The sequence below is a fragment of the Malurus melanocephalus genome, unplaced genomic scaffold (genome assembly GCF_030028575.1).
Source record: "Malurus melanocephalus ecotype Western Australia unplaced genomic scaffold, MMel_1.1 scaffold_13, whole genome shotgun sequence".
Taxonomy (NCBI): domain Eukaryota; kingdom Metazoa; phylum Chordata; class Aves; order Passeriformes; family Maluridae; genus Malurus; species Malurus melanocephalus.
In genome coordinates, this window is record NW_026623245.1 from 3,267,159 (window position 1) to 3,278,234 (window position 11,076).

Genomic DNA, 11,076 nt, shown 5'->3' on the forward strand with positions numbered 1-11,076 from the left:
AGCCTTTTTTTACCACACCTGCCCCCAAGGTGCCACGTTGGGCAATGATTTTGCTTCACGTGTGTGATGCCCCTGGTTTCAGTCGAGCTGCTTGTGCGGAGCTTGCAGGGCCTGATGGAGTGGCTGCTCCTCCTCTCCAGTACATAGCGTTCCCAAAATCTTCGACAGCGTTTCCTAACTTTAATAACTTCAGGTTTGTCAGGTTTAACCCCGTCTGTTGTCCTTCTGCACAGAAGGTGATGGAATAACACGGAATGACACGACCATCCTCCATCCGGCCATGCTCCAGGCATTTTCAGGGTGTTTGTCTGCCTTGGCTTTGTTTGCTTTTAATATTCCCAAGGTGTAAGCCAGCATCCATTCCAAGGTAGTGGCTGCTCTCAAATTGACTTCAGAGGGAGTAGAATTAGATGTTTGTTTAAAATAACACCATTTTATTTTGTTTGGATGATTGTCTTTTCTGTTTTGAAATCGGTGAAAGCTGTGTGCTTCTTCATATGCACATGGAATCTGGTGTCTCTGTTTTTTTAAAACATGTCATCACAAGATGGAGTTGCAGCTGTCTTGTTCTCCTTTTTTTTGCTCTGTTACGTTCTTCTTGTTTGGTTATAAATAGCCCAAGAGGAATCACTCTTGACTGAACACTTCCTCTTTCAAACTACAAGTTTTTAAAGTTCTATTAAATCGTTTATAAAAACACACAAATCAGGAGCAGTGGGTTTTGCCGCAGTAGAGTGAGCCGTACGCAGTGGTTCTGTCCCTTGCCGTTCTTGGCACACCACTCCTGTGTCAGGTGTTAAACAGATTTACTGGGAATTTGYGCAAGTTTGTAGAATAGGAAATGATGTCATTTGAGTATTAGCATTGCTAATTTTCTTCATATCTGGAGTATTTTTGCATTTACAGAGTTGTSTTACGCTTTGGTCTGCTGCTGCTTGTTTCTGAGGAAGAGACACATTTCCCTGTGGAAAACACAGAGCAGGGCTGAGGCTTCTTTAGCGTGAGAGAGAGACTTGGTTGCACAACCACAAAGTCCTCACTTTTGATTCGGGGTCAAAGTCAGATCCAGATTTTGTGCTCAGCTTCCATCTACAGACAGCTTACTTAGGCAGAGGTACTGAATCTCTGTGCTCAGTTTAATTGTGAAGAGGTTGAAGATTTGACCACCCCTTGGGTCGCTGGAATGATCCGTGTGGTTGCCGATGGCTAACACAGCACAGGAGCATCAGCCCTGATGCCAGGGTGTCCTTGGCAGCCAGCTATGATGTTGGGGCATGGATTAGAGCTGCTCTCCTGATATCCGTTCTGCAAGGTGCAGAACTGTAGAAATGCACTTTTCTTTCTGTGTTCTTTCAGTCAGGCTATCAAGAGTTGGGCTGTGGAGTCAGCCGAATCCAGGTCAGGCTGAGGATCTGTCTGTTCTAAACCTGCCAAACCTCCTATTTCAGGCTAGCAGGTGAACTAATGAAGTGCATGAAGTCAAAAACTTTGTGGATCTGGTAACACAGTGAACACCACCCCGCAAAGTGCTCATGGGCAGAGCTCCCCTGGGCCTCGCCACTTCTGAAGTTCACACAGTTGTTGCTAGTTTTGTACTCGCTGCTGTATTTGTCTTAAATATTTCAGATCACAGGCTTGTCAAGGGGAAAGGTGACTTGATTTCCTTTTCCAGTAGAGACYAGGAGAAACTGATATTCAGAGCACCAGAAGGACTTAAAATGCCAGTGGAAAGTATTCTAGCTCATCACCCTTATTATTTCACACTATCAGAAGGTAAAAGGAAGAAGTCACTCAAGTGGGCATTGTGGAATCCCACTCGTGGCAGGGTGGAGACCCGAGYCAGTGATAAATGCTAAAGGTCAGAGCAAGAAATCTAATCATTACAGCATGCTCCCCAAACTTCTTATCACAGCCATGTTTAATCTTCTGTTCTTGCAAGAGGCCTTTGAAAGGGCAGGGGAGGGAGTGAATGGAGAGCTGGTGATCTGGTGACTGGGCCTGTGTTGACTTTGGTAATTGTGAAGAGTGTGAAACTGCTGAACTGCTGCTTGGAGGGGTTTTGGGAAACAAACASTTGCAATGATTTTAATTATCAGTGCTTCTACTTAAGTGAAAATAAATCAGTTCTCAGTTTGCTAACATTAAATGTCAACATAATAGTTTAGTGTCACACCTTGGAGGAAACATCTAGTTCAGAGGGGGCTGCTCTTCCTAATATTGTCTATTAAGCTGAGAATATATGAAATGTTCAGTAATGATATCCCAGGCCCTGTGTCTTGTAATTAAAATAAGGAGTGAACACAATTGAAATGCTGAGTTCAGGYTATGCATTGCTGTGTTTTACACTGAGAGGAACGTGCAAGGAAATGGATCCTGTCCAGCAAGGGTTTTCTTCTTGTGTTAAAAATCGGTATCCTAGTGACTCCACTAATCACTGCTCTGAAAGGTGCAGCAGTGACACTGGTGATGCTGTGGGGAAGTGATTTCTGTTGTTTCAGTTTCCATTCTTGCCCCAGGAGTTGCCTTCTGACTCCTTTTCCATCTCAATTTCTAGAGGAAAATAATAACCATGTAGCCACTGCATGATACCATACTCTCACTGCTGCAGAAARTCTTTAATGAGATCCTAGGATCCGTTTAGACCAAAGTATTTCTTGTGGGCAACAATATTAATTTTGTAAATTTTATCGTGCACAAAGAAGAATGAAAAATTACTGTAGGTACATGAAACTGTTGTGGCAGTCAAGGTGAGGAACCAGACACGAGGATCAGCTGGAGAGTTTGGACAGCTGAGCCTTGTTGGGTGCAGGAAGAACATTAAAGGTTTCTGTACCATTTGTTGTGAACAAGGCATTGATTCATGCAGCCCCTGTCAAGCTGCTAGGCATTTTGGGCATGTGTACCTGGGCAGCACCATCTCTTTGGGGGAGATTGATCCCCGGTTTGGTAGAGAATCCCTGCTGGTTCCATGACTAATCCTCAGTGTTGTCTTTCCTTCAGTGCCTGAGGAGCAGCTGCACAACATTGATGAGTATGACCTCAATGTCGTCCGACTCTGCTTCCAGGCTTTCCTTCCTGATGAGCATGGAAACTACACCATAGCCCTTCCTCCTTTGATTTCCAACCCCATCTATGACAACAGTGAGTACCAGCTCAGACAAATGTCTTTTTTTTTTTTTTTAATTTTTGCTTTTGTTTTTCTCTTTAGCTTGGGACGAGAAATGCCAGGTTTCTGAGGTCTGTGSCAGTTCTGGGTCACTTCTGTGGCATGACTGTCACATGGCACTTCACAGTCAGCATGTATTCAGATATGATCCCAGGGTGAAATGCTGGCCAGTCAGAGTAAGGATTTGTCASTTGCATTCATAGACTCACACGTGTRTTTCCAGCCCTTGTTCACAAACAGCAACAATGACTGTAAGTAAAAGCCCATTCCTGACATGCCAAGTGATTGAAGTGGTAGTAGGGAGATGGATAGCTGCCTCAAGGCTGATCTGTTTTCCAGGGGAGCCCTCTGAAGCCTGCCTGTGCCCTTTAGGAGTCTTGCCTTTGCCTTGTGAGGGCTCTGGGCAAGAAAGATTTATCCCAGTGGGAGACTGTTGTAAGGCCTTGTGTGTCCGAGTYTGTGACTGCTCTGTAGGTGGATAATGGGGGAATCTTTGATCATGCTCCATGAGGGTGCAGAAGTACATGAAACCCCTTCTTGGGACTGTTTTCCCCATTCCACAAAACTGGACATCCATAGGGCATTGGCAGCTGAGGATTGTAGCCCTCAGTGTGTGCTGGAGTCCTGGACCGGAGTAGCAAAAGAACTCTTGATCTTGGAAAACTTTCCTGCAGTGGTTTTCATTTCTGCAGGCTAAGTGTTTCCATGCTAAATATTTGAGATCCTTATTTTAGCAGAAACTGCTGAATAAAACGAGATCTGCATTTCCTGAAGTTGTTAGAATTGTGTTGATGTGAGCATAACCATTGTGAAAATGTTGAATATGAACTCAGATGACTCTGATATTTTTACAGTCTCCTCTAGAATGATCTAGAAGCTGGAACTCTAAGTGTTGTGTTACTGAGAACCCTTGTACTGAAGTAATCAGGGCTGAGATAAAAACTGATGTACCAGATTTGCAGCTCTGCCTCAGATGCCATTTAGAAATGTGCCAAATCATGATTACTCGTCCCCGCGGATTGACGTCAGTCCTGGCAGAGCGCGAGAGGCCGGGGCTGAGCGCGCTGGGGGAAGCAGGGGCGGGTGGTGGGGGTGTYTGTGGGTGGCACTGGAGGCACCCAAAACCCTCCCTGTAACGTAGCAGCCGTGTAAATAAACCCGTGCAGAGCTKCGACCACAAATCGTAAAAAAACCGCATCGCTTAGTTTCAGATCACAGTTGCTTTTAGAAACATCAGCCTGGTTGAAGCTGCTCTGTCATGGCCGGGTTGTACCCCCAGGTAACAGAGACTGCAGGCTGGGGAATCCTGAGCCTTCACAGATCTGCTCAGATTAGGAGCAAAGAGATACTCTAAAAATCAGCTTGCACACTTCGAATCCAGTATTTTCTTCACTTTCTTATCCTTCACAGTCTCCACCTGCTTTGGATACAGAGGAATCATATTAACATCACATAGGCAGCCCAATCAATATAGGTTGCAAGTGTCTAAAATTCAGTATTACAGGCACCTTCTGTTTCCAGTTGCTTCTAAAGTTAACTAGTTTTGCACAGAAATTTCCAAAGTTGCATATCAAAAACTCCTGGGAAGAGACAGATGAGGCAGCTCACCATTTCTGAGAAATGAGGTTGGGTAGAACATGTTGTTCTGCCCTTGTTGAAAGCAATATGATTTTTGGTGAGGAGCTCATTTCTCTAGGGATTTGTCACCAGGGATGTGGTGCTGGGGAGCAAGAAGCAGGAATTGGGCAGGAGTTGAGGTGATGGGGGTGAGGAATGTTTCCCTCTGAGGCAGGTGCCGGGCTCAGTGCTCCTTGTTGACATCAGAATGGTGCATCCACATCTGCTGGCATTTGTGTGTGTTGATTTCCCTTCTGAATTCCTCGTCCAAAGACAAAACAGCAAACTCCAGTGAAGGAGACCATCCCAAAAATCTGTTAAAAGAACCTAAATGGAACTGCAAGAGAGCTGGTGAGAGACTTCTYACAAGGGCATGCAGCGACAGGACAGGGGTGATTGCTTCAAACMGATGGAGGACACGGTTAGATGGGATATTGGGAAGAAATTCGTCCCTGTGAGGGTGGTGAGGCCCTGGCACGGGTTGCTCAGAGAAGCTGTGGCTGCCCCATCCTGGTGTTCAAGGTCAGGTTGGATTGGACTTGGAGCAGCCTGGAATAGTGGAAGGTGTYGCTGCCCATGGCAGGAGGATTGGATCTGGATGATCTTTAAGGTCCCTTTCACGACAAACCACTCTGTGGTTCTCTGCTATTGAATGTCATTCAAGCACACAGAAGTGAAACAGTGGTAAAATTAGGCTTTTCCTCACAATTCTTAATTTACCCTTCTTGTGAAAAGCGCACCATGACGCTGCCAGTCACATGGCCCTGTGCTTGTTTCTGCGTTTGTTTCCCCTCCCTTGAAGGTTTCTGATTCATTCAGTGGTGTGTGTCATGTAGTACRAGGCTGTAGCTCCCACTTATAATAATAACAGTAATAACTGCAGAGCGTAACTACGTAATTGGGGTCTGGCAAGAGGTTACCAGGAACTCTGCTCTAGGTGTAGTCTTTGTTGTGCTTTACCTGTACTTTGGCAGGGATTGATTCAAACTGAGAGTCCAAAGCAGATGTATTTGGTTTTTTTTTGGGGGGGGTGTTTTTTTATTTTTGGGGTTTTTTTTTTTTTTTTTTTTTTTGCGTTTTTTTTTTTTTTTTTTTTTTTTTTTTTTTTTTTTTTTTTTTTTTTTTTTTTTTTTTTTTTTTTTGAGGGTGACACCACGAGTTTTGGTTTTGTGTTTCTTCCCGTGTTTGGAATAGGGTGCCCGTGGTGGTGGAGCATCATGGAGGATCAGTTTCATGGTGTCAAAGCAACACCAGTTGGAACATGCAGGCATTTTAAATGTGTTTGGAGCTGCTGCTCCAGCACGGGGCCAGACAGCACCAGGCAGAGCGCARCTCCATCCCATTGGAGTCACCCATAGCCATGAGATTGTTCGGAATGCAATGTGCAGCCTTCAGTGGTGCCTAATTCCTGGTGACAACACAAAGAGAGGCAGCYCTCCATCCACAGCTATCCTGAGGGCTCTTCATGTACAGCCACAGTCTGGAGTCTGAAATTCAAGTGGGTTTGGGTGAAACCTGCTGCCCTCAGTGAAGGTTTGAAATTACRGTCCTAGAGCTGTTCTTGGACACCTGCAGAGGGGAACAGAGGGGAGGCTGGATGGCCAAGTGTCTATCTGAATAGAACTTCAGCCTGAACTTCAGAGAGGGGAATTTTCATGACTTGCTAGCTTTCCAGAGAAGCGTGGCTGTAGCAGGCAATCAGTCACTCACAGAACTGCTTTGAATTCTGCAGCTTGAAGGGCAGTGGGGCCAAGCACAACCACATCAGAGGGGGAAGTATCTGAGACTGCTCTGCAATAGGGAGTGAGTGGCACAGCAATGCTGGTGTCCTGTGTTTGGAGATAAGCTGTAGGATCATGAAATAYCAGGCCCTGCTGCWGAATTTCCTGYACAGAGCGACTTGCTTTATGTGGATTTCAGAGTGTCACATTCCTCTAGCTGTTGCTTTCCCTTCATATGCTTTACCTTGCAGCACTTCTATCCAGTAGTGACRAAGCCACTACATTTGCTTGTTTGCTTCCAGGAGCTCCCAACACTGCTGAATTGAGAATTTGTCGTGTGAACAAGAACTGTGGAAGTGTCAAAGGGGGAGATGAAATATTCCTGCTGTGTGACAAAGTTCAGAAAGGTAACCTGGACTAGGAGTTTCCTCTCCTTTTGTCCCAAACAGACACATTTCATGATCATTTTCCTGCTGGGGGCTGAAACCTTTCACCTCAAAGTGATTTACTTTTGTAGCTGGGTGGAACAGCTTTCAGATTTATGGGATCTCAGCACCTCTCGTGCCTTTAAAGTTGAGCCATTTGCTTTGCGTCTGAACTGGGTCAGGTTCCTTACTTTGCTCCCCTTTTTTCTGCTGCAAGTTTTCAGTTTTCCAGCTTAACAAGCATCTTCTGTGTTTTGTGGTCTAGATGACATAGAAGTCAGGTTTGTCCTGGACAACTGGGAGGCCAAAGGTTCCTTCTCCCAAGCCGACGTTCACCGCCAAGTCGCAATCGTGTTCAGGACGCCACCGTTCCTCAGAGACATCACCGAGCCYGTCACGGTGAAGATGCAGCTGCGGAGGCCGTCTGACCAGGAAGTCAGTGARCCCATGGACTTCAGATACCTGCCAGATGAAAAAGGTATGKTTGCAATGAAGTGAGCTTCYGAAAAGYCATTGTCAATGCAGGACTTGTGGTMGTGGCTTAATTAGSARAAAATCTACWATGCTACTTCTGCAAAGCAGTGTTTTAGGTTTTAAAATTTTAAAACAGTCAGTTTTTCCTCTCTTTCAGTTAAAATACCAAGAATCACTGTTGGGTTAYACCAGCATGGTTTGTTAATGCTGCCATGCCTGAAATATTTCCCTTTAAATAAATCCTGCTACAACTTGGTGCCACTGTGAAGTTCCTTTAGGCATTTATCAAAGAGAAACATAACCCTTTTCYCYTCCACTCMTTTCTCTGTAGATCCATATGGCAACAAAGCAAAAAGGCAAAGATCAACGTTGGCTTGGCAGAAGCTCATCCAGGACTGTGGTAAGGAAAATACTTGSCTTTTTCTTCTTGCCTGAGTGAACTTATATTTAGATGGCACTGTTTTCTGTAAGAGCAAATGCTGAAGACTCATGCTGTGTTCCTTTGCAGGATCAAGCACGACAGAGAGGCCCAAAGTAGCTGCATTCCCTGTTGTCACTCCTGAAAGGAAGCTGATTAAGAAAGGTAGGTTTTTGCCTGCAAACTGACAGTGGTTTAAACAGCCAGTGCCCTCCTCTTTTCTTGGAATTCTAATCTCTTGAGGGTTTCTTTTTGCGAGCTACTGCTACTTCTGGCTTACAAACTTAAAATGATCAGTTCTTCATGTCACCCTCAATATGGGCCATGTAGGGGTAAGGCAGGCAGCTCTCTTGCTGCTGTCCAGAACTCTGGGGTCCACCCTGGAGAACAGTGAAGTAAGTAGACAGTGAGAATGCACATACAATTTTACAAAGATTGTGCWGTGTTTTCTTTGCTTTTTACCATTTGTAATTTGAAAAAAAGCCTAAAAGGTGGCATTCTCTCCGTAGAACCAAACGTGTTTTCATCCACGCTGATGCTGCCAGGGTTAGGAGCCCTGGCCAACACCAGTCAGATGTACCCTGGCTGCTCCCAGCTGGCGGTGGGGCCGGGGAAGCAGGACGTGCTGTCCCCGTGCTGGCTGCATGGCTCCGCGTCCCCGACCGGGCTGCTCGGCACCCACCCGCCCAACAGCTTCTCCACGGAGCCCCAGCCGCCCACCCTGGGCAGCAGCTCCCTCACAGCCTTCCAGGACAGCCTGACCTGGTCCGACGAGAAGGATTCGAGCTTCTACCGGAGCTACAGCAGCACCAACGGGCTGGGAGCGGGGCTGATGTCGGCCGCGGAGCTGCAGGGCCTTTCTGGCGGCGGCGCTTCCRGCAGCAGCACGGTCGGCATGGACATGGACGACATGAGCTGCACCAGCATCAGCCTGGAGAAGTTCAATGCCATGCTGGGCACGGGCAGCCACCGGCAGCAGCTGCAGCTGCCCCAGAGCGGGGCCGCCCCGAGCGGCGCCACGGCGGCTTTCGCGTCGCAGCCCAGCTTCGCCGACCCCGCTTACAGCTTCATGGAGCCGGAGGTGCTGAGYGAACCCAGACTGTCCAGCAGCCACCAGGGTGGCCTGGCAGACAGCCAGTACTATGACACCGACGGTGTCCACACCGATGAGCTTTATCAGTCATTTGCCTTGGATAACATTTTACAGAGCTATAACCCGTGAGCCAGCGCTGGGTACGTAGAGCTCCCTGAGTGCCGCTGCGTGGAGAGGAGGAATTTACCCTTCTGGAGTCCCTGCTTTCTCTTTCAGAATGTTGCTGTGCAAGTTTCATGATGTAACTTAAAGGTTATTTATTGCAGCCCATAGTGGTGCCCCTAAAGAGGGAGGTGGGAGTAGGGTTTGGGGTTCTGTGCCTTAAAAGTATCTTGTATATGTATTTTTGCGCTGTTGGAAATGGGAACTGTTAACGCTTTAAACTTCCTTACCTTTGGGGACTGTAAAAGCTGGCATCTTCAGAAGGGTTAAAATTTCAAATACTTCACAAGCTTTAAATTGTTTCAAATAGCCATTTTTGTTATAGAAATTAAATTTAAATTTTTATAGGACAGAAATGAGGAAAACAAACATGCACATGAGCACTGTAGTTCAGTCTCATCTAATGACATCAAAAGTTCTGCTCAACTTACTTGAAAGGTTTAGGTTTCTAACCCCCTTTCTATAAATACTCTTCTCCTAAAATGAGAACATGTATTGATTTTCCACGCTGTCACCACACTCCATTTGCTTTGAAGGCAAATTTACTCGTAAATTTTTTTTAATGACTATGTCATTGTTAGATATATTTTAAAAGACCGGAAGGTTTGAGTTTTTAAATAGTCCAGCTCTGTTGTAAAGGAAATCACTGCACAAGAGAAGGAACAGAAAGTGAGGACTTGTCTGCACTTCATCCAGAGYGCACTATTTTACAAGCCATGCCCCTGTTGCTTTAGGAATGAAGCTCTTATTGCTCTGCAAGTTGTGTGTGTGCGTAGCTGCGATGTGAGTGAGATTTGGAACGGCARAAATCTCTGGAGCCGAAGTATCCACTTACTCTTTCCTCAGGTATCCCAGCAGTTTCCTGCTATGCAAGTGACTGCTTTAAAAGCAGGCTCAGATCCTGCCTCCCCAGCACCACCCCCTCCCAGGAGGGCAAAGCCAGGGGCTGCCTTGGTGCAGCCTCATCTCTATTAACAACTTCTAAAGCCATTTCAGTCAGTACTAATGAAAGACACTCCTCTGTCCTCTGTATCAGGAAYCAGAACTTCTTCCCTCCCTGATTCCCAGTCTTGGCTCTTAGCCTGACCCAGAGTTGTTCCTGACACCAGCTGGAGGTAACTGGCTGGGTAAGACACTCTGGCCTTGGGTGTTTTAGTATATTGTTATTTTTTAAGAAGCAACACAGAGAAATGTCTGAGTATTTCTTGAGTGACACAGCTGCTCTTTAGGGMAGATAAGGCTTAAGTGTCTCAGTTGTTACCGTTAGGTGACATAAAACTGCACCATGAAAGCAGCAACAAAAAAAGCAATAAAATCAAAATAAGCAATAAAATCACCCCGAAATTTAAAAAAGCCGCTTGAGACGTAGAGTTGTGCAAAAGGAAAAGAGCTCCAGAACCCCTCTGTGGCTTACAGGAAAGCAGGGATRCCTTCCCTGCAGGAATCCATTGCACTGGGAGCATGCTGGGGCTGCTGCTGGAGTTCCATCACACAAGCCTGACAGGTGAAGTTTGGAAAACTGCTTCCCCAAACCTCAAATGCACAAAGGAATAAATTAATTGACTCTCCCAGTTTTAAAGCAGTTCTTCCTCACTTATGTACCTCTCCCCCGCACTCTTAAGCAATAGGAAGACCAAAGAAATACCAGAAAGTTTGAAATGTGTTGTTTATTCAGTTCTTTATTTTTGAAGTTCTCAGTTTTAAGCATATTAAATGTAAACATTTTACTCACTTCATAGAAAGCTCTTTATAGTACAATTTGTTTTTACTGTATAATTAAATATTTTCAAAGTTCTGTTTTCCTTTGTAAACGAGTTGGTTTGGTAATTAAAAAAACTGGTTATACCAAGTGCTCATCTTCTGCAACCTCCTCAGCTTCGTGACATCCCTCACCACGGGAAAGGCAGGGAAAAGGGAGAAGGTAGGTTATTGGTAGCTTATCGTGGGTTTTTTTGGGGGTTATTTTCTGCTCCCTTTTACCACTCTAAAACCTGAAGGCA

At 45.7% G+C, this 11,076-nt stretch overlaps 1 protein-coding gene across 1 annotated transcript in view; it reads left to right on the top strand.

Moving 5' to 3' along the window:
- Positions 1–10,761, top strand: part of REL (REL proto-oncogene, NF-kB subunit) — a 29,378-nt gene extending 18,617 nt beyond the window's left edge. Inside the window, exons 5-10 of the mRNA XM_057382507.1 lie at positions 3,001–3,141; positions 6,807–6,911; positions 7,195–7,407; positions 7,735–7,803; positions 7,912–7,986; positions 8,331–10,761. Of these exons, the coding sequence (XP_057238490.1) occupies positions 3,001–3,141; positions 6,807–6,911; positions 7,195–7,407; positions 7,735–7,803; positions 7,912–7,986; positions 8,331–9,043 (1,316 nt within the window). The 3' untranslated portion in view covers positions 9,044–10,761. The remainder of the gene's footprint in view (positions 1–3,000; positions 3,142–6,806; positions 6,912–7,194; positions 7,408–7,734; positions 7,804–7,911; positions 7,987–8,330) is intronic.
- The last annotated feature ends 315 nt before the right edge of the window (positions 10,762–11,076 follow it).